The sequence below is a fragment of the Wasmannia auropunctata genome, unplaced genomic scaffold (assembly GCF_000956235.1).
Source record: "Wasmannia auropunctata unplaced genomic scaffold, wasmannia.A_1.0 LD336032.1, whole genome shotgun sequence".
NCBI lineage: Eukaryota > Metazoa > Arthropoda > Insecta > Hymenoptera > Formicidae > Wasmannia > Wasmannia auropunctata.
Window position 1 is genome coordinate 501,545 of NW_012026858.1, and position 24,119 is coordinate 525,663.

The following is a 24,119-nucleotide window of genomic DNA, read 5'->3' on the forward strand; positions in this document are numbered from 1 at the left end:
GTCATATTTTTGATAACAGTTTGTCGACATCATCATATAGTACAGATACTGTATGAAATTTGTTGCCATTCTGCCATCAAATAACGATAGCATACTCTGCTCGAAATCTGTCTCAGCAGGTTTTGCTATCTGGGATTACGTTATGAAAAATAATGACTTCTATTGTTGTATGAATTGTTTAATAAGACGAGCCTAAGTTAGCATTAAATAAAAAAAAAAAACTAAATATCAAGATATTCTTTGTATACATATATACTTGTGTTATATAATATTACAACTCAGCAGAATCTAGGGTTTACAATACGTAAAAAGATGAAAGTTCAAACATCTAGCTATTATAAATGTTAATGTGGCTCGTCACTATTAAGTTGTATTTTTAAAACTTCTGAACAAAGTGCCTTGTGTTTGTAGAATCTGAAGAAATTTTTAACTGCATTTTTTACATAGTGAAATAGTTTTTATGAAAAATAAATACCGTATTTGCGTTTTAGCTGTACGAACAATTAAAAAATTTTTTTAAATACGTGAGTATGAATGTATAATTATTTCATTTTTTGTACAGAAAATTCTTCAAATGTGCTGATTAAATACAGGATTGAATTTTGAACTCGAGAAATTTTTTATTTTATAATTCGACAAATTTAAAAAATATAATTAAAAAATTCTATTGACTTAAAAGTTTTAAAATTAACAAAAAATATTGATCTTAAGATATTTCTCGACAAATGGTTTATGCATCTATGCTCTTGATCAAATAGACCTTAACAATAATTTTATTTGTTTAAAAAAATATATATACATATTTCCTGTAATAATATTGCAGAAAATTTATAAAATTATTAGTACAAAAATTTAAAACGTTAAACTTTGACTTCCAAAAGTTGTATTAAATTAAATTGAATAATTATGTTCACTTCTAAATTTATCTTAATCTTGATTTAATATATTCTTTATCTTTTCTTAATTCTTATAGTAAGAAAAAGATGAAAAATAGATTAAATCGTTGTCTTAAAGTTAATCTATATTGATAGAAATGGATATTAATCATTTTTACAAATATATGAATGCAAACTTTGATTGCGTTTATCTGCGTTTATTCATCCTTTGAAAGGGCAATAAACGAGTAGGCGCAGGTAAGCGCAGAATTTGTAAAGATTAAGAAATATCTCAGAGGAAAAAATAAGTCGGATATAAGTGGAGCTCATATAGAAAATTCTAAATGAATATTTCAATACTTATATTGTTATCATTAAACAAAATGTTTAAATCTGTGTACTGTGTTATCAAATCCCAATGATTATTGTAATAATTAAAGTTTGTTCAAAGACATATATGTAACGACGTTAGTATTGAAATATTTATTTAGAATTTTTTATACGAGCTCCATTTACCTCCGACTTATTCTTTTCTATTTCTTAATCTTCACAAATTCTGCCCTTATATTTGCGTCTATAAACTCGTTTACTGCTCCTTCAAAGCGTAAGTATAAGGTAAGTATAATTGAAGTTAAAATTCACACTAAACTTATATGTAAAATATAAATATAAGTTAATAATATAAAATATTATTAGTTTATTCTATATATAGTATATTATAAGATAGGGAAATTTTGTCAATATTGGCTTTATATATTATATTCATACATGATATTTCGTTGTTAAACTATCAAAGCGATCGATAGGATATCAATACATTAAAATTTAAATCATGTAAGATTATTTTTGTAAAATTATAAAGCTGCTTTTATAAACTTAAATAACAGAAATAAGACTCGTAAAAAGTATAGGAAAAAATGCTTTTCCATCCGTAGCCTATTGCGTGTCGGGTCGGCGACAAAGCGGCGGCCCTATATTGATCGATGTGAATTTACGTGTCTCCATGACTACCTGAAGTGATGCGGTCTGCTGTGGGTCCATGTGGTGCTACAAATGCTTCGAAGTGTAGATTATTTTCTGATTGGTTAACCGGAACGTTTCCGCTCCAGATACGGAACAAATAAAAATCGGTGTACTAAAATCGGAGCGTCAGTTGTGCGATCGTCGTGCCGACGTAAATAACGCGAACGTGACGCGCGGCGCGCGCGACAACGTTGTTACGCATGGCGCAACCGGTAAACGACGATCTTTCATCTCCGTTAAAGGTGTTGTCGATGTTCGGTATTGAAGCTAAGGGGACGTTCGACTACGAAAGGTTCCGAACTCTCTGCGTCCGGCTGTTCGACGCGGACGAGGTCGAGCAGCACGAGCGGAGGACACGAGAGATCTTCGAGCTGTTCGACGCAAACGCGGACGGCGCGTTGAACGAGCAGGAATTGCACAGGTGATGGAGTGCGCAAACTCTTCTACAAAAATTAATCGAATTGATTTCACGTTGTTAAAAGAGCTAGGGAGGAACCAAAATAAAAGGCAAAAAAGAGAGAAAAACAGATAAAATAGTTTTTAAATTAATGTGCATTTCAAAGATTTTTTGTAATTTAAATTCTATTGGAAGCGACGTTTCGTTTTAAGGGAGAAATGTATTTGCAGTTTTAAAAATAATTTATTAATCAACTTTTGTGCGAATTTACATTAAAAAAGAATTGCAATTATTTTCTGATGATTGCAATTTTGAATTGCAATTAGTTAGAAATTATTAGCCGGAAATATCTGATTTGAAAATAATTGAATCTCTTTCTATTTCTTTATTTCCTCCATCGCTTGTTTTTCGCTTTTAATTTCTTTTCACAAAATTAAATTATTTAATTTTTTAGTTTTTGGTATTCTTTCTTGCTATTCCAGGAAAATAATTCACATACAAAGTGATGTAACATGCTTCACTGTATCCTGTGTCCTAAAAATACCCGATATCAATCTATATGAACCGGTTCATTCAGAGAAGAAAAAATAAAACATTGTAAAAAGAATATATAAGAATATTCTATATGTAATAATATATTATTATAGGCAGTGATAATCAATTCGACCGATCAAACATCGACAAAAAATTGAGATACCGACATTCTCATTTAATAGATTTGTCTTTAATTTTTAAAATATGAAAAACAAGAATACAATGAGCAAGGTGTTTTTTTTTTTAATGTTAACAATATATTTAACAAAGGATAAATTCCAAATTTTCGATTTAATATAAGACTGGCTCATTGCTCTTGTTTGTTTTTATATTATAAATTTTAATTGTTAAGCCTAATTGACACTTTTACGTAATATTTTTATTATCATTATTCTTTACGGTTTTTGAGTCAATTAAAATTTTATTTAACTTAAAAATCGTAAAGAATAATTTTATGAGCAAAAAGAGAATTTTCTGTTCTTATTTTTCTGTTTGTGCAAATACTCGGTTAAAAGTAAATTTCTTAGAGATAACCCAAGTAGTAAGGTGACGTCTTAACAACGTCAAAAGACGTCTTAATAACGTCTCTTACATCAATAAGATGTTATTGAAACGTCATTTGACGTCTTGTTATTTGGGAAAGTTCGCGCGCGCGGATCGCGCGTTTTTCACAATAAACAAATTTCTCTTACAGATGTTGTAATTGGATACATGCGACTGTAAATCCTGTCAACGTTTTGCTAGTCGTTGATGTACAGAACGATTTCATCGATGGCACGTTGGCACTTAGACAATCCGGCTATGGGCAGGAGGGATTGGAAGTCCTGGAACCGATAAATCGGCTTCTGAGGGATGGCCGCTGGGACAAAGTGATGTATTCGCTAGATTGGCATCCCGAGAATCACATCAGCTTCTTTGACAACTTGGCGATGCGTGAACTTCATCCGGAATCTAAGGTATTTAAACGTGCCTTTGCCTGATAATAAAATAGTTCAATAAAATTTTATTAAACTATTATATTATTTAGATAATGGAATATAAATATGTTAGTGTTTTAATTTTGCTTCTTTTTTAAAAATTACTTTTTTTATATAATATTACATTTTAGTTTTACACAAAATATTTTAGCTATCTACATATACATAATACAAATAGAGATGTCTGAAAAAATTTTTGAACAGTTCTTTTTAGATAATTTTTTTTTAATTTTTTGTATCGTTCAGTTATAGCACATAGTTTGAGTTCTTGGTGTTTTTTAATGAATTTAAACAGTAAATTTTGTAGATTAAAAGTGTCAGCATTGACTCGGCAATAAAAAATTAAAAATATGAAAACAATAAAGGGCAATCGATTTGCTAGCGATTTTGACTACAAATAGCGCTACATTTGATCGCATGTTTAATTTATCTTTGTAAGCTTTATGATATTTATAATTTCTACTGCAGATGGCATAATGTATAAGCCGAAACAATTTGGAATAGTCGTTGTTAAATATATTGTTAACATTGAGCAAAAACATCTCACTAATTGATTTATTGCCTTTTGTCTTATTGTTTTCATATTTTAAATTCTATGGATCTATCCTGTAATTCTATAATTCGAAATAGATCACTAAGGAAATGGCGAAGCCTTTCGACACCGTCGTTTTTTTGCAACCTCATTTAACGCAGACACTTTGGCCAAAGCATTGTGTTATGAACACCTGGGGCGCTGAATTGCATAAAGATCTACTGATATTGCCTTCTTCCGAACGGGTAATAATAGATTCAATTTCACACGTTAAGAGATAATGGAAAGTCGTGTCATTACATTTAATTAATATAATGACACAATCTGCAAATTTGTAGACTCTTGCGTAGTAATTGATATTAACTTACACATAATGTAATTGTAATCTCTTTTTTTAATATTCACGAATTATTATATATATATTTGGAGAGACATGAATTCCTTCTCTCTTCTTTTCTCCCCCTATAATTCTTTAAACATTTCATCTACAATATAAATTATCTTATTGTTGAAATTACGTACATCTGATACAAAGAAATGTAGCGTATTTAATCGGAATATCCTTTCTTTTTCTATACTCAAGATATATAAGGGTCAGGACCCAGACAAGGAATCATATTCAGCGTTCGAAAATATAGATGGTTCCTCGAAGCTCGACAAAATTTTGTCGGCTTTTGGCACCACGCATTTGTACGTCTGTGGTCTCGCCCTTGATATATGTGTGAAGGAAACGTGTTTGGATGGCTTGCGGTTTGGTTATCGGGTAGCCGTGATTGATGATTGCTGTCGTGGTGTAAAACCCGACGACATAACGGCTGCAAGAAAAATTATTACCGAACGTGGCGGCCTAGTCGAGTGTTCCGATCGTATTCTGTCCTTGGTGAACGACGGCAAGCGTAGCCTGGTGATGGCGCATCACGCCGCGAAGATCACAAGCTAAGGAGAATTTTGTATACAATCACGTTCAAAAAATATTTCTTGAAAAATATTAGTGACCAATTCGGATCTTGGTTAAATCTGAAGATTGGACTTAGAAATAAAATAGAAAAAGAGCGTAGAAATTATTTTTTGAACTTTTACTTCTTTATTTTTGTTATTAACTTTACGAATGTCGAGTTTATTTTTGTTCATATTTATTTTTATCTAAATATTTTGATTTTTATTCAATTTTGATGGAGGAATCAAGATAGTTATACAAAGCGTAAGAGACGCTTTATCTTAATTTATTCTAACATACGTGATACAGGGAGCACCATGCTCAAATGAAAATGTATGAAAATTGTAATTTAAAATCTTTAGAAGTTGTAAAACTTCAGTCTGTGATTTTTAATACATCAAGATTACATATCGCATTAACAGTTTGCCCATGACAATGAAAATATTTATAAATGGTAAAATTTAATAAATGGTCAATTTACTTATAAATATATAATACCTAAGATTGATACAAATATTATTTGCACGTAGTTAGTTTATCAAGAAAAAAATCTAAGAATATATTGTAATTAGAAAACTGTGATTGTACTATTTTAATACATAGGTATATAAAATTTTTGTAATATAAATTTCTGAAAATATTACATGAATTTATAAAAATATACTTATAAATAATTCCTCGTGTTTGTTTTATTATTCTATCTTTATCCACTATTAAAATGTGTCTAATCATTTTTATTAATTAATAACCGTGCCGTTCTTTCAATTCTGTTTGCCGATTCGTCATCGACCGTTAATTCGCAGATATATCTTTGTCTCGAACCGCAATCTTCACCTCTATACGAATAAATTTTCGATGATGCGTTGAAAGTTAACTTTAGACATCTGCAATTCAAAACATTTATAATGCAAATATTGGTTTAGCATAACAGAATGTAATAGAGTATCTTTTTTACGTGCGCTTTGTAACATTAAGAATTAATTATCGTGCTACATAGAAACTTTAACATATGTATATATGCGCCATTCGTATTCTATCTATGTAAAAATATTCTATTCAAGATACCGACCTCCCATCACCGATGACGGTCTGTTTAGTATCTTGGTGAACTGGTCTAGCACTGCTGGCCCAGATCCATAAAAGTCCTGGATTTAAGCCACCTGTCCAGAAATTTTTGCCCTTCAATCTGCCGTCCGACATCAAACCCGCGATTACATCTTGGCTCTCCTCGATCGTGTCGAATTCGACTAAGTGTCCACCCATACCGCGGCAGAGACTGGCCGATGATTTCCAGTTGAAATCACGATTACTGAAATGATAGCAGTTTTGGCCCATTCTCGTGTAATTGGCAGGACAAGGTTCTGAAAAAGTGATGTCAATAATAAATAAACGATCTAAATTAAATCTTTTACACTCGTAAATAATAAATTTGCCTTTCTTTCTTAACAATTAATTTCTTTTGAATGTGTAGTACGAGAAAAGAAGATATACATATATATATTTTGATTATTATTATTTATTATCTCATACCGAAAACAATGATTTTTTATACGAAAGCAGTTTACCTTTCAATTTATTATTTCCAGCAATAACATAGTACAACAATTCTTCTGCTCTTCTTACTCGTTTTTCTAGATAATCCACTCTGTATACCAATTTCTCAATGGCGCCTGTAAATTTTTCATTCAAGATCTTAAATTTCATTCTTTTAATAATAAAAAAATGTTTTTTATATAATCGTTGCCGTTATTTATAAATTATATTGACAATGAAATTATCCAATTCTTTTAAATTTCTTGTTAATCATACCAAGTAGATAAAGATCGGTTTCAGAGACGTCTCTTTTATTTGATGTAACAATTTTAGATACTGTCACAGTCTTATCATCAATCTTCATCACTCGCGCGGCACGAGAATTGTTGGACTGAAGGGTGATCCAATTTTCGAGGATTTCTGCCCAAGGACCATGATTTACGGTAACAGCCGTTAAATTCGGTTGGGATGGCACAACTAATAAAATTATATTGACTGTATTGGAATATCTTGTCGTACCGGATTAAAAATTTATGTATTTTTAATAATGTAATAATCTAATAAAATAAGAACATAATAATATAGCAATATAATAGCACAATAATATGATTATAGACAAATTAAAAAAAAATAAATTATTACAAGAGTACGTACTTCGTACATACTTTAATCTATATTATTAATTTAAAAAAAAATTTTAGTAATTATATGACGATAACATTAATTTTATTTAGCGGTCCAGTTCAACTTATTAATCTTATTTTTAAAAATTTTTTATAATAACTCAATTAAAATTTGATAAAACATTGTATATGTAAATTATAATACGTACCAGATACCACGCTGATTATTATCAACGTGACAAGCATAAATGAAGGATATAATTGCACGGCTATCTTTTTCTTCGTCATGGTTTTGAGACTGAAGAAGAAAAACGTAGATGAGATTTTGGATGGCCGCCGTTCAACCTTGCGCAAAATGTAAAGTAAACGAAATAAAGATGCTCCGTTTTTCGCTTGGATCAGTGTTGGCGGTACCTCTGACTTTCTCCAGGAAAGTTTACGGTGGAATGTTGAAATAGCAAACACCCGGATGCAAGCAGATATGTTGGAAAACTTCATTATACATGTGTATGTAATATACACATGTGTATATGTATTGTATATGACAACATAATTTATAAAAGAAAAAGTAATTTTAGGTAGTACGTGTAAGAACAAATATACATATATTTAAAAATATGAGTATATTTACTTTTTAAGAAAAAATTTGGCCACTATAATATTGCAATATTTATAGATAAGTCCAGCATCAAAGACTTTAAATAAAAAAATGTTAAAAATAAGAAATAACAAATTTTTCTATCACAATTCAAATTGCAACAATATTTTCAAATAGATGTATTATGCTTACATCTAATTATTTGATACTAATTGATTCTTATTGTTATAGTTGTTTATTTATAAAAATAAATATTACAATATTTTATTGGCATATTTCGATAAATTTATGCATGTAAATATTTTACTACGTTCTAAGAAACATCTTTTTTCTGAAAAAAATGCTTGATGCTTTGGTATATGCATTTCGTTGCGTAATGATAATTGCGTAATGCATGAAATTAGGGAAGTTGATATAATGAATGTCGGAAACGATAGACGTTAGAATTCTCTTTATCAGCCTTATTTACCGGAATGACTGGTAGCGTTTAGTCTTGAAATTTCAATACGTGCAGATATATTAAAAGTTTCTGTATTTACAGTTAGAGTGCAACGTATTGTAATATCCAATATATTAATTGCTTCAATTAAATGTACACAGAAATTATATAAAATCAACATGCAATATTGAATATTGGAAGATTTTAAGTGAAACAATATAAATATTCGAAATATTAAAGTACGAAGAATTGTCCTAATGTTAATTTATAATTTTAGATTTAATTTAAATTAAATTTTAAATTAAAATTTAATAAACTAATTAAATTTTTTAATTCTCTAGCAAAAATTATTATTTAAAAAAACACATTTTTTACAATTTTTAAAATTTACATGCATATAATAAAATGTCAGTGAGATATTTTAAATAAAAAAGAACGAATTTTTTTATAGTTACTTTATATATTTTTTAAAAAAGTAGCTGTTGAATTTTTATATGTCGAACATGTAAATACCTTTACTCATGTGACTTGCACGAAATAATCAATTTCTCAGGAGATGTTTTCTTCTTGGTATCACGAGTATTCCACACCCAATCATACGTCACGGAAGACTGAGAAGAAAAGATTCGAGGACGATGTCGTAGCCCAGACCTCTCTAGGTCACTTTCTCCCCACCTTAGAAGTCAAGTCACTTTCTTCGGCAAGCCATCTCAGATGGGATTTGATAAGCTGATTATAACAGTTTAAATGGATTGTAAAGAGATATATAAGTCCATTTTTTTTATAACAAATGATAGATACAAGAATGTCGAAAATCGATAAAGAATATAAGAGCAGTTTGGTTATTTATGCATCTTCTAATCATTTCTTTAACAAGATATGGCAATAAATACATATAATATGGTTTTTATAATAATTAATAGAAAATAATTAATATAGAGTAAATCATTAAAATTTGTATAAACGTCCAGAAGTTCCATCTTTTTAGATTCTTATCTAAATAACTATAGATTATAAAAACCCTGGTGAAAATAAAAATCGGAACGTAAGGCGAATGTAAAGGGAGAGTGACAGAAGTGTAAACACAACTTCTAAGAGGAGGCAAGAATTAGGACAACGAAATGTAAAAGAGATGCGTAAAAACGAATCACTTTATCGCGTCTTTTTGCGCCAAGAAGCATTTCTTCCGCAATTTTATGTCTGACGTTATATTTTGTTATTTCAACGAAAGTTACGTTTTCATGAATTTCAAATTCCGCAATGTTCGTTCATTTACTCGTTGTGTAATTACTCGCGAAGATCGACCTACTGACACGATTTCCTCGGTGCATTCGAATATCGGTGGCGTCAACAAAGCGCAAACGCGGAAACATCATTTTAATGACAGAAGCGTGTGACCAGCTATCGTACTTTCTCGTGATAACGCGATTCGCGCAGCTTGTAATTTGTACTCTTATGCATTAAACTTTCACCCTTGTGGCGTGTACCTACATCAAGCTTGAATAATTTCTTCGAATAATTTCGTCAAAATGAAACTAGCGGTTTAGAAATCTGTGTTAAAATGGTAAAGGTAATAGTAAGCATTGGAACAATGTTTCACGTTGCGAGAATTAAATAAAATTTATCAGTTTTGCTAACGAGGCGATGAAAAATATATGCGTTAACTATGTAAGAATTAGGTATATTTTTTATACATTAATAATATAATTGTGAAAAATATTTTATTTATTTATTTCTATATATTAATAATTTACAGGATATCGTCAGATTCCCGGCGATATTCGAATCTCTTTACCGTCACGTTCCAATTCCCTAGTTTTTCCTATTTTGCTCTTTAATGTTTAAAATGTTTTTCATGCTCTGTGTAACATTTCTTCTAATATTAAATTCTTAACAATTTCTAATGATTACATATAACATTGGAGATCGGATGTTGCATCGTGCAGGTAATGAATGGTAATCCATTCAGGATGATGCGAATTAACGCTATACTGCGCAGACAGCACAGATACTCTGTGGACCGAATACGCGGGTAAGGTCATCTCGCGCATTGCGACGCTTCGAAGTTCATTTGCAGAATTTCGACATCAACGAGACTTTATTTAACTGGCCAAACAGCGCTTACAACAGTCTTCCGCCGTCGTTATTGGACATTCGTCCCATTTACAAAATAATGGAATCGTTAGAAGTACACGGTGAGATTGAGCCTCTCGTTGCCAGCTTGATTGTCTCCGGTTCGCGTTTCCGCCGCGACCTCGACGCTATCCACGGTCTGGAAAACGATAAATACCTCTATCTCCATTGTGTTCTCCATCTATCTGCTCTCTAGGATTGCACGAAGTTTGTATTTGCAAGCAAACTTGGATTTAATTATTCTTCTTGCATAAGTCAATACAATTGTATTCCTTAGGAAACGATTAGTACCGAGATACGAGACGTTATTCTCTATTTAAATTGTTCAATACAATTCAATACAGTTAAGAATATTTCAGTTTTTGACACAATTCAGTTGTTTAAAGTGTCATCGTTTAAATCGTTTTTAAATTCGTTTAACAATTCGTAAAATTTCTTAAAAAAAACCACGTCTGTTCATAGATCAACTCATGCAAGATCTTTTTTTTTATACTTGCCATTCAGTTTACGAAATTTAAATAAAGAATGTATGGATTTGTTTGTTTGCTAGATCGCAAATAAATTTGTCGTAAGAAAACTTACCCTATCGTCGTCGTCCCAGGACAACTTTTTGATCCTCGGCAAGACTGAATTAGCAGGCCACGCTGGCACCAGGGAGTCCGGAGGATCTCCGGAATAATTGGAAGAGTCGTGGGATCCGGTATCCAAATTGGTTCTAGCACTCAAGTCGTTCATATTTTGCACCAGTCCGCCGATATTGGGGATGTTCGAAGTGGCTGATAAGGCTGGCGGATTCGGGGCGGGCGCTACTTTATGTCGGGCGTACAATGGTAACTGTCTCGCCGACGCTATACCTAAATAAGAAAAAAGAGAATAAAACGGAGTTTTTTAACGTTATTCAATCTTCGACAATGGGATTGTGATTTCTATGAAATTCCAAACTGCTTAAGGAGGAAGAAAAATATCCGTGATAATAAATAAGAAATCTTATTTCGGTAATTGTATCGAGCAGCTGTTTTTGATAATCACTTAATGATTATGCATAAAAAGAGAGATATGCGAAGTTGGAGAATCAGAGTAAAGTATGTCGGGTTAAATTATGCCGAGCGCAAAAGGTAGAAAGCTTGCGAAGCATTGCTTGACTTGTGTTGCCTATAGAAACGTACTCTTGATTGTAGCGCTGTACGAGCTTTCATTGGCTTCTCCGAAGACGGGATTATCGATTTCGTTACGGCTGTCCACGTTATCGTTCTCGTTGCCGTCGATATCGTAACGTCGATTCCGCGGGCCTTCCAAAGCGTCCTGAAGAACATTGGCGCCTAGCACTTGCGGAGTTGGACTCAGAGCCGAGGGAACCGGTGATTTCTCGCGGTATCCTGTACCCACGGAGCTGACCGAACCACCGCTTTTTGGCCTTTTGCTTAACGGAAAGAAATATCAAATTGTCAAAGAAATCTCTCTTGATCCAATAAGAATTTCCAAATATTTTCAAGTCTCTAATACTTTTATTATAAATTTCTTGACTAGGGATTAAAGAACATACAAAGAATTAAAAACGTATAAAGAAAAACAGACATAATTGTTATATCTACAAATACTGTTTCTATACTATTATTTAATTATTATTATATGTGTAGCTATAATTTGTTTTGGACACATTTACTCACTGCTTATAAATGTAAAGGATGAGAATGAGTATGACAACTCCAAGAAGACCTAAAACTGCGCCGAAGATTGCAACTAATAGTACGCTGTTACCTAGCCAAGCGGGTGCGGCTCTCGCAGCGATCGGCAACGAGCCGCCGTTCGGCATCTTAACTATCACTGGGACCGTGCTGGATCTAAAGAAATTGCGGACAAACGCAGGTTAATATCTAGAAAGACCCTTTGGTAATTGTACACAAGTATTCACACGAAAATACCTTGGCGGTATTCCGGTATCGGTAGCTATCGCCATGAATCGCGCCACAGATCCGTTAAACGAATCTAGCGATCTCAGCACTAATTCTCCGTTATCTCTAATCTTGAAGAATCTGGAAGTAATTTTATTTTTAAAATGTTTGTTTTTTTTAAATATATTTTACTTTTTATATATAACTTTTATATATAATTTTATTATTAAACTTAATAATTTTATACCTTGCATCTTGTCCTTTGAGAGACAGAGTGACTTTGTTCCCCCAATCGCCGTCAGTAGCTTCTAATTTTCCTGAAAAGTTTACATGTTCTTTGAAAATCAAGAGAAAAAGAGAGAGAGAGAGAGAGAGAGAGAGAGAGAGAGAGAGAGAGAAAGACAAAGAGAGAGAGAAAGTGTGTAAGACCCTTTAAGTTTAATTTATATTCACTATTTATTACTCTCTTTGATTTGACATTTACCTACGACAGAGCCTACTATCGCGGGAGGTGCAGGAAATTCATACCGGGAATATTGGAACCGAGGTTGCCATTCGTTTACGTCTTCGACCGAAATGTTCACACGTGACGTATCGTTCTGAAAAAAATATTTGTATATTGCACGCTATATAACATTTAATATAACATTTAATACTGCACACATATATTATATAAGTATGTATATTGTAATGAGCAAAAAACAATTTAATAACATTATTGAGATATACGTACATGATATCCGTCTGTGACGTGAACCAAAAAGCTGTGCTCAGTCGATTTCTCGTAATCCAGATTCCCTTTGAGAATCAACTGGCCAGAGTTAGTTATCGAGAATCTCTCTAGATCCCCCACTGATCCCACCAGCCAGAATTTCAAATCCTAGGATCAAAAGCTATACTACGCTACTATGTCATGATTTATCTGCATTCTCATCATCAAAGCAAATTTTTACATTACTTACAGGATCAACTTTGTTGACCCCTGCTGTTAGAAGAACGCTCTCGGATGTCTTGTTCTCCAGTACCCTCGTTTGATAATTCTTTAGTATAAATTTCACGGGCAATCGGCCATCTAGCATCCATAAAATAAACCATCAGTTTGATATAAGATTTGCTTTCAAATTGATAATTCAATTTTTTAAACTATTATTTTGACATTTATTGACATTCAATAAAACGTGTCTACAATTAAATTTTGATATTAATGAATAATATATTGTTAATAAATCTTTACCATAATTATTTAATAGTTGCAAACTAATTTGATTCACTAGACAGATAATAATTGCTAATTAATTAATTATACCTAATAAATGTACCTAGTCAATGTATAATAATATTAAATCTAGCTAAATAAAAGTATGTATATATAATTATATATAATTGCAATAAGATGTTATTAAAAAAAATATTATATATTCTTTAAAAATTAATTATTTTTTATTAAAAAGATACATATATATTAAATCTTTATATATACATTATTTACCTGCTGTTGGACCAACCATATCTTCTCGCGATGCAATAATTGTGGTAAAGGTATATCTATCCGCATTATTCACTTGAGTAGCCTATTTTTTAAACAATATTATTATTATTATTATCATATTTTTAAATATGTTAATAAAGTATTGAAAAAGTGATATTTCTACCCTAATAACGATAGTTGCTGGTGTCATTAACTCGTAGTCCTGCAGCGAGCGTATCATGAAGATTTCAGCAGTCTCAGGATTCAAATCCAGAAAAGGTAACATTCCGCTGTGTACCGTATATCGGACCGGCGCATTTATACCGACGTCTTGATCTACGGCTTTTATCACGGTAGGCATCACCCTTAACGATTTTCTCTGAAGAACAATAAATTAATTTACAAATCTTATTTTAAAATCTTAATTTCTGTTGAATTGCACCGAATGGAATCTAATCGCGAATTAAGCTTTTGTTAATAGAATAAGTCAACCTTACCCCTTTTATGTAACGAGGTACGATGACCTGATATTCATGGTTCAAAAAAGCCGGATTTTGATCGTCGGCATCGAGAACATTAACATATAACGTTGTCGTTGACGAACGTGGTGGATTACCTTGGTCCTGTAAGGAAAAATATCTCTTATTGTTAAGCTGTCGTCAAGAGTTAAAATTTATTATCGAGACTATACATAATTATGTTAGGAAAGAAAGTATTTTTAGCTTCCTATTGTTAGAATACGACTTATAAGCGTGAGAAAATAGTCAAGGGAAGCATTGTTCGATCAATTCTCTGTAATCTTCACTTGTTCACTGTTGCGTGTCGATACGCATCGATCACTCAAATCAATTTATTCGAATCAATTTGTTCAAAACCGTTATGATCCATTTACGGTATTTTTTTTGTGACGTTGAATTCCGTTATCGTTTTATGGATTTACACTGTATATTGTGTTACAAAAGAGCAATTTCTATATATTCAGGAATTTTATCAATTCTATTGTCCCAGATCTAAATTATATTTTTCCATTTGAGAAAAAAAGTTTCCACAACACTTTTAGATATTCGCTTTTACGTAATGTATAACTGTCAGATTTGTGGAATAATAATAAAATTTGACAACTGTATGTTTGTTAGTATATTAATCTTAATATTTGATTTTTTGAAATATAATATTGAGTTTAAATATAAGATCGTACTTACTTGAGCACGGATACCAACGGAGAAGTTGGTGAGAGTTTCGTAATCGAGCGATTTTCTTAGTACAAGAGTGCCTTCCAACGCATTTACGAAAGTAAAGTAATCCTGCGCGTGAAAAATAATTATTTATTCAAAGCTTTAAGCAAATCTTGAATAATATTCTGAAGAATAAAAGTACTATTTACGTAGGAAATGATTAGCAATATAGATATATATGACATATATGAGAAATGCTGAGATAATACGGATTATTAGCTAAAAATAATTTAGCTCTGTAAATGTTTATAAAATTTACCGAGTGATTTCCTGGTAAGATTGAGTACTGTACAGTGGAATAAGGTCCTGGTTGATCGGCATCAACAGCTCGGACTCCTTGTAGAACTCTCGTGCCAACGACGGTAACCTGGAATATCCAAGCGCTGTTAAAATGAATGAGTGAAATTAATATTAAAATATCAAGAATCTTCTCACCTCAGAAATATTCAGCACGTAAGGTGCACTTATAAATTTTGGTGAATTATCGTTCACGTCAGTTACTCGGATGTTCACCGGTATGATGAATCCCTTTAAAAATTAATCGTAATTTCTTAAGAGACGATAAAGAGAAAATTAATAACTTTTTTACGTCAAATTAATTTAATTAATCTGCTAAAATATAAATTTAATACTTAAAGAAAGATCTATACCTTGTAATAACTTTATCGAACAATTTATGAATAAAGAAGAAAAGATGCGAAAATTTTGGATTATAATTTATATTTTTAGTATTTAAAATTTTTTTATAAAATCTAAAAAAAAATAAAATCAATATTGTATTTGAAAATATATGTTTTATTACTTTAATATTTAGTGTAATGTAATCGCTTCTAGGGATTATCTTACTGGGTCCACGGTATTATGCTTCTTCTCGCAGATAACGTTAATGTAGATGCTGGAGGGACCCTCGACACCCTCTTTGTCAATCGGTCTGATAAGAGTCAAATTCTTTGAGTATGGCGAGAATGCGACGGGGCTGTCATGCTCCTGCAAGCTCAGTTCGATATCACCCTGCGAGCTAGCATCACCTAGCACTCCGAGGATTCCCACGGTACCGCCGACGGACAGATCCTCGCTGACAAAGAGATTCGCCGAGGTGAGTCCAGTCTCCAGAAAGCATCGCGTGTCTCGAGGCACTGAAAAAAAGTCGAGCGAACGTTAACACGCATAATGAAGCGTAGTTTGTTGTTGAGTCAGAAATGCTTAATAACGCTTAAGAAAAAGAAATTGATTTCTGGAGCGAGGAGAAAAGATGCGCGAAGTCATCGGTAGAAGTATTGCACATTTAAATTTAAATTTTTAATCTATACTTGTTATAGAAAGTAATCTTTGGACATGATTTTTACGATTAACACTGTATTTTATTTTATTAATTTTATTTTGAACATGCCGCTCGGTAGTTTAATTGGTAGGACGCTCATCCGGAGAGTAGGGAGGTCCTTGTTCGAATCCCGGCTGAGGTAATATTTTTCGCAATAAGTTATTTTCTCAGGATTTAAAATAGATGCTTTGTGCATCTATTTATTAGATTGCCTTCGGCAATTTAATTGTGATATTATACATACTGCTCGGTTCGGAGCTGCGGTGAAGCACGCGATTGGCGGCCACGTGGTGTTATATATGAAACGAAAATTGTAAGATTTATACTAATATTATATAGAAGCACCAATATCCGCTTTGTACCGTGTAGGCGTTTTACGATCCCAATTATTTGTTAGATTCCACGGTCTTTCCTGATATTTAATTTATTTTATTTTATTTTATTTATAACAGCGACGGTCGTGGCGCAAAGAGTTGTGTGACTGCTCTTTGTGTCAAAGACCCGAGTTCAAATCCGATCAAAAATATCGGATTTTTATTCGTCACTATTTTAAAGAAAATTCGGTGAAAGGTTGATATGGATATTTGCAGCGTTTTTATATACTATAATATAAGATATACATATCATCATCATCACCCGATTTTCTTTTTTTTTCCTTTAAAACAGATAAAAACAATACTTGTATTTTATAGAACATATTGTTATTTAAATATATGTGCTGTATCTTTTATCCAATGCAAAAATTCATATCGCTCGAAAAAAATGGTCGCTATTGAATTAGTGCCGTTGAGGTTACCGGAGTTTCCGGTCGAAATCGTATAACCGGTTTTCAGTGGGCTGTACGAAAGTTTCGTGATGATGAAAGGACCGTGGGACAAGGATCTTCCGTAAAAAAAACTTCAAATGTAACGGTATATAAAATCAATACCAATTCAAAGGACAGAATCAGCGATAAAAATATATATTTCATCAAGAGTTGTATGATTCATTTGTTACTATATTTTTGACAATTGCCATTTCCAAGATAGCACATTCTAAAAAAAAAATGTGATGAAACTAATTAATGCTTAATAAATGTTTGGAGAAGATTCGCAAGAATAATAAATTTTAAAACACAAATGCGCTTAAAAATGTATTATTCTTGCGAATCTTCTCCAAACATTTATTAAGCATTAATTAGTTTCTGCACATTTTTTTTTTTTAGAATGTGCTATCTTGGAAATGGCAATTGTCAAAAATATAGTAACAAATGAATCATACAACTCTTGATGAAATATATATTTTTATCGCTGATTCTGTTCTTTGAATTGGTATTGATTTTATATATACCGTTACATTTGAAGTTTTTTTAAAGTTTTTTTTAAGCTGTTATAAATAAAGTTAACTTTATCTGATAAGAATAAATAACTTTAAAAAATTAATTAAAAAAGAATACATAAACAAAATAATAAACGATTTCTTAGGTGGTTTGCTGCATTTAGTGTCATTAAAGGACCTCTTTACTTTGTCTTTTTTCGGATTATCTAACAAAATAGATATCGTATTACCGTATAACGACGTCTGTTTTATGAAATCCTTAACGGCAAGAAAGCATGCACTTTTGTGCTTTTAACCACAAATGACATGCAAGAAGAGAGCTTTCTGTTCTATTCGTTGCTTGTAACAGTGGATAACTTTACACACGCAGGCTTAGGTAACGCTTATGCTGTTAGTACCTCGTAACACTGTCCAGTTATTAATGGATCTGTTCTAATGACTTCAAACGATCCTGCGCAAATACATGCATTCCAGAAGCGTTATAACGTACCGTAATTAAGTTTACCGTAAACGTAACGTAATTTTGTAATCTAGAGCGTAGCAGGAGTATCTAAACCGTGAATACTTCTTTAATTTTAAAGGATAAAATATTTTTCTTTAAGAATACAAAATATGTACACAAAGTTTAGAAATGAAGTTATTGTATATGCAAATATAATAATATTCCTAATGTTTTTTAGAACATTATATAATATATATATTTTTGCTTACAATACAATATTTTATGTGAATTCAGTTAACTAATAATTTTTAACAATGTTAGAAAGAAAAGACTATTTTTAGAGAAAAATTAATAAGTTAATTAAGTAAAAAAGAAAAGTTAAAATAAAGTAGAGAACATGAGAGTCGACATATGTGACACGTAACGTAGTAAAAGATTGTTATGTGTGTGTACTATTATTACTCTCGTACATATAATAGGTGGATAAATTACGATGCATATAAAATGCACACAAGGGGCGGCGAGGCCGTTTATCTAACAACAGTGCTTTAGTTGTTCTAACGCCGGTATAAATCACGATAGCCGCTTTTGCGCCTCGTTTGCCTACCACCAGTGTTATCGCCGTTGGAAATTTTCAGGTCCACACTTTATGCATATATCGATTGCTATAATTACTGTGCATAATCGACTGATAGGCAAAACGGCAGTTTTAGCGAAACGATTTAGCGTTTTGCTTTAAAGAGCTTTCAGATTACCGTTATGCTTTTATTCCAATAACGAGCGAATAACGTGTAATAAAAATCGAGATAAAATCAGAAAGAACAAAATATTCGTAGCGATTTCCAAAATAGCGGTTTCCATACGTATATGTGTGCTAATATTACGAGCTTAATTGGACACTTTCATATCACGGTAATGAGACTGTGTTGCAATTAGGAAGAAGGTAATTCCATTCGAAAATTACGCTTCAAATGATCCGTTTGACAAAGACCTGAATGAAACGTCGCGTCATGTAAATTCGTTCTTCCCGGTTGATCGACGGGAATTCGGACGGTGGAAGGACGCGAATCGGATGCGTAGACGAATACGCGTGGGCTGTTTAACGCGTATGCGAGAGGGGTAGATATGCGCGCTTCCCTGGAGCGGAGTTCCGGTCGCGGCGAACTCATGGCGTATCGTCGGCGGCGCAGCGTTACGGCGCTCTGCGGCCTTTCGTAAACTCCTTTCCTAGCGTATAGACGAGGACCTCTCGCTAGCAAAAGCGAGCGCCCGTTCGATCGTGCGCAAAAATATTCTCAAAATTAATACGAACATTCGACGACGCTTATGATCTGAGTCGATTCATACAGATGCAAGCTGTATTTTCCGTGCAATCCGCGTGAAGAGGTGAATGATTCAGATAAAAATAAAATTAAGGTTTCGATGGTAGAATGAAATGAGTGACATAATGTGTAAAGTCTATTCTTGAATGCAGATAGCTGCATTCAAGAATTTATAAATTGTAAACTTGCCTAGATTTTTCATCCCAATTCATTTATTTGTCCAATCACTGTATTCTTTAAGAAAAAAATTTAGAAAAGAATGATAACGATTTAATTGAACGAACTTTTCAATTATATCTTGTTTAAAATTTTATTCTATTTACTAGTAATAAATTTTTAATATATTGATCGTGGAAATTATATATTGCATTTATTTAATTAATATATTGCATTTGATAAAAGAGATTAAAATTTATAAATTGAATAAAAGTTTTTTCAAAAGATTTTCCAACACTTTTTCTTAGAAGATTATGACAGGAACATGTATATGGAGAGAAAGATTGGTGTATGTGGTGCAAGAAGACTTACGCTGTCCGACGTGCGGTTGCAGCATGCAGCAGAGGAGCAGCAAGATGCTCAATACGTTTCGTCCCATGGCAATTCAAGATCATCGTCCACCGATTCCGTCGACAGATGCATCTGCAAGAAAAAGAAATGAAAATCAGTGACGGAAAGCGAGGGATAAAGGGATGAGAGATGTGTAGCGCGTCACTTTTGCGCGCAACTGAGTTTCCTTTAATCTTCCCGCGGACCGTGGGAACTAAATTTCCCAGAAGATATTTCGATTTATCGTATCCACGGAAATGGTATTTCCTGCGTTCAAAACGTCTTTATACTCAGTTTCTCGGAATCATTATGAAATTTTTATTGCTTCTCGTCAAGGAGCGTTTCATCTCGCGAGGAGATTTTGTGCAGGGGATATCACGAGTTATTGACTTTTGTAAAGATTTATAGTAGTTCTTAATTAATTTATTAATTATTACGTTTTTTAATTAGAAATAAGAAATGTATTTTATTTGTAATACAATTCTGTGATCTATTTATAGACAATAGACTGCAATAATTTTAAATAATTAACTTGTTTTTAATGAATTTATTGATCAATTTGCATAGTTGATATTTCTATTAATTTTCTCTCTCTTTCTCTTTCTTAATGATGCAACAGTAAACTGTATATGATGTAATAATGCGAAAGTACAAGAATTTTATATAACGTTATAGTTAGGACTTTGTCATTTTTTTATTATATAATTTTCCTGCTTAATTTCTGCTTAATTTCCTTTTTATGTACATCTAGTATAAATTTCCCTTCACTCTTTTTGAATTAAATAAATATATTTAATTCTATTGTAATTAAGTAAAGTAACGCAAAAGCAAAAATTATACTTTGAAAATATTAAGTTGTAAGAAAATAATAATAACATTAAAAAAAAAATCACCGAATTATACATGCATCTTTGACTGACCATTCATAAAATTGAAAATACACAACATTTGAGATATTTTTAGACATTTTTGGAATTTTTTAATATTATTGACGAAAAGGTATTAAAATAACAGGCTTTTTAAAAAAATAATAACGTATTTTATAAATATTGCTTTAATAAGAGAATGGCGCGAGATTCACTGATGTTATATGTTTTAGCTCTCGACAAGATGATGCAAGGACGTGCCATTAAACGTAACAATTTTGCTGGTAACGTGCAATCGAGTTTGTCATCGTGTTAGCGGACAAATGTAAGAACATAAGCGCTGGACGAACGACCACATCGTCCAACGACGAAACGCGTCTGCAATAGCGAGCATAACGCGTGGTTAGAAAGCATGCAGAGAAACTCTTTTATTACGTGGAACTATGGCTATGTAGGACTGCGCGTCTCATCAGGGCTAGGATGACTCGCGCGAATTATCGCCGGAGGCAGCTCTTAACACCTTACACTCTCGCCTTTCGTACAAATAGTTTTTTTCGTGACATCACGTTGGGAAGTTGATGATCATTTCGAGCATCTGGAATATTGAATTTACTATGCAATGTTCCTCCTTACAATTGAGTGTCAAGAATGGAAGCCGATTTCTTTGAGCTTGTTAGAGTGCGAGAAAGTTTGCTTTTGCGTTTTCCCATTCATAATACTTGATGGTTGAATGGGCTAGTAGTAGAGAAGTCCTTACTCATTACTTAAATGCAAAATATTTCAATTTTTGTGATAAAATATAATATAAATAAAATATAATAAAGGTATTAAAAAGTTAAAGGATATGTAGAATATTTCACAATATTTTGTTATCTAACAAAATTTATTTCATATAAAAAATAAATTACCGATTACTTATATTTTGTACATTTTAATTTCAAATAATGCTTGATTTTAATTATAATTTTCAATAAAACTTTATTACATTATTATAAATATAGTTCAGTTTAAAAAGAAATATAATATATTACTAATTTCTTCTTTGGATACTTCTTAATTTTTAAAAAGAAATATTTATTTTGAATATAATATTAATATATAATATTGTAAGTAATATTTTTTTAACATCTCTTTCTTTCTTTTTCAACATTTATATATTCCCAAAAGATTTCTAATAATCTAACTTTAAATTTATTTAGCATTAATCTTTATTAATTTCTATTTATTATTTTTGTAAATTTGCATTTACATGCTTGATTTCATTCTCAAATTATTTTTTTTCCTTTGTTTCTAAAATACTGCATAATTATTTGTTGATCCTATAGGCACGTCATACATTAGTGTACATGAGAGACATATAGAAATGATTAAAAGAATGTAAAAAAAATTATAACGGAGAAAGAATCAAGTGTAAAGCAGTTTCTCCGAAAATGCTTGAAGGTAAGGAAATTTACGGAAAATAGCCGGATATCTCGACTATATGGGGCGCAGTACTGCTTAAATTCACGAACCGTAAATTGAAACGCAACGCGATGGGCAACCGGCGTAAAGCCTCCGGCCTCTGCTCCAGTAGATAACTGTATAATAACATCATTGGTATTTGTATTGCGGAAATTGACAGTTCAAATAATTCGAATCTTTATATTTATTTCACTTTATCAAAGTTCGTGATTAATTACTTTGTTATTGCATTACGAGATTAACGAAATTCGTACGTGACCGATGTTAGTACTTAATTTAACAATATTTAACTTAAACAAATAATATTTAAATGTCAAATTGTAAAATCGTGTTCAATCGTGTTACATCATTATACATATATCTTTCATTAAATTAAAACGTGTATAGATATAAAATTAAGTTATATAAGATTTCTTATTTTCAAAAAAGCATGCACTTGTGTTTTATTATTTATTAACCTTTGTTAGAGTATTTAATTATTAAATTTTTAGAAGAAGAATAAAAATCTGGTCTTATTTGAATAGAAATAAAAAGTTTCATAAAAATAAAAATTTATCTGTTTTAATATCTCTCATTCTAAAATGTATTTCTATTAGTATCAATATTATAAGTCGTGATTAGTTTAATGAACTATTTTTTTATCAATATATGTAACCTTTATTAATTATTATTTTTATTAATTATGCTTTATACTTTATAATTTATTATTATACTTTATAATTCGTTATTATATATAACAAATTACATTTTTTAATTAACAGTTATAAATTACTTTTAATTACTGTACAGTGCAATTTTAAGTACTTTTAAATAATATAAAGTTTTTAAAATAAAATCAGAGAAGATTGATAACAGATACTTACTACAAAATGTACTTGGAAAGAACGCGCAGGTCCATGTGTCTATGTCTCCATTGTTTGCGAAGACAAGAGATCTCTCTCACCACACTAGTTCTTTATTGATAATGATAACATATAAATCCCGCAGATTGCCGATCTCTTGACCTATGCACCTAGCCACCGCCCTTTACAACAAAAAGCACATAGGGCTTACGAATTACACCCTCAGTAGTCCTTATTGATCGGCGTGGCCAGACGGTCTTATAATTCACTTCTTTTCACACACATAACGAACATAAGCATACATTCTTGAATTATAACTGCAAACATATAAATCCATCCTTGTTTAATTGAAATTCTTCAATGAAAAATTGAATTCTTTTTACATTTTTAAATAAAATTAACATTTTATTTAAACTCTTTATTTAATATCTGCGTACTTTTTAATTTTTACATCTTTACGATGATTTGATTCTCGAACGATCATTTATTTTTAGACAAAGTTTGTTTTATTTTATGGAGGTCTTCAAATCCCTCTTTCTTTAAAAATTTATATTTCAGTTATCTTAAATATTTTATATTGTTTTATTTATTTTTGGCGATCCTTCTGATCTAATTTTAGTATGTATGTAAGTCGCGCACTTTACACTCCGTGCACTATCGTGCACGATCGACCTGGATCAAACTCGGCTACGACTAACGTACTGTAGAACTGTAGAACTCTTTACTACAAAACGGAGCCGTCGTGCAAAGCGGCTGGAGTGGCACTCCGGCTGGCTCCCCATTGTCAGGAAAGGAGGGGGGGGGGG

The 24,119-nt window shown here is 31.7% G+C and overlaps 3 protein-coding genes across 7 annotated transcripts; 1 reads left to right on the forward strand and 2 right to left on the reverse strand.

Annotated features, from left to right (window-relative positions):
- The first annotated feature begins 1,859 nt into the window (after window positions 1–1,859).
- LOC105452421 (nicotinamidase-like) lies at window positions 1,860–5,784 on the forward strand. Of its 2 annotated transcripts, XM_011693489.1 has the most exons (5): window positions 1,860–2,049; window positions 2,141–2,319; window positions 3,524–3,785; window positions 4,437–4,583; window positions 4,922–5,784. In XM_011693489.1, the coding sequence occupies exons 2-5, from the start codon at window positions 2,150–2,152 to the stop codon at window positions 5,276–5,278; spliced, it is 936 nt and encodes a 311-aa protein (XP_011691791.1). In that variant the 5' UTR covers window positions 1,860–2,049; window positions 2,141–2,149; the 3' UTR covers window positions 5,279–5,784. The 2 variants fall into 2 exon arrangements, with proteins under 2 accessions (XP_011691791.1, XP_011691790.1); XM_011693488.1 differs by having other exon boundaries at window positions 1,860–2,319.
- Window positions 5,785–5,900: 116 nt separating this feature from the next.
- LOC105452422 (C-type lectin domain family 12 member B) lies at window positions 5,901–9,107 on the reverse strand. 4 transcript variants are annotated; one of them, XM_011693494.1, is made up of 6 exons: window positions 8,982–9,107; window positions 7,641–7,776; window positions 7,085–7,285; window positions 6,841–6,945; window positions 6,345–6,636; window positions 5,901–6,159 (listed from the first exon to the last, which is right to left on the reverse strand). In XM_011693494.1, exons 2-6 carry the CDS (start codon window positions 7,717–7,719, stop codon window positions 6,000–6,002), a joined length of 837 nt encoding a protein of 278 aa, XP_011691796.1. In that variant the 5' UTR covers window positions 7,720–7,776; window positions 8,982–9,107; the 3' UTR covers window positions 5,901–5,999. The 4 variants fall into 4 exon arrangements, with proteins under 4 accessions (XP_011691796.1, XP_011691795.1, XP_011691792.1 ...); XM_011693493.1 differs by having other exon boundaries at window positions 7,641–7,851; XM_011693490.1 differs by having other exon boundaries at window positions 7,641–7,923.
- A 1,065-nt stretch (window positions 9,108–10,172) lies between these two features.
- LOC105452423 (protocadherin-23-like) lies at window positions 10,173–24,045 on the reverse strand. Its single transcript, XM_011693495.1, has 18 exons — window positions 23,335–24,045; window positions 20,127–20,237; window positions 16,043–16,332; window positions 15,632–15,724; window positions 15,456–15,563; window positions 15,164–15,265; window positions 14,459–14,584; window positions 14,146–14,340; window positions 13,983–14,064; window positions 13,456–13,565; window positions 13,227–13,373; window positions 12,978–13,092; window positions 12,741–12,810; window positions 12,524–12,634; window positions 12,269–12,442; window positions 11,768–12,021; window positions 11,184–11,455; window positions 10,173–10,740 (listed from the first exon to the last, which is right to left on the reverse strand). The coding sequence occupies exons 2-18, from the start codon at window positions 20,191–20,193 to the stop codon at window positions 10,651–10,653; spliced, it is 2,406 nt and encodes an 801-aa protein (XP_011691797.1). The 5' UTR covers window positions 20,194–20,237; window positions 23,335–24,045; the 3' UTR covers window positions 10,173–10,650.
- Between the last annotated feature and the right edge of the window lie 74 nt (window positions 24,046–24,119).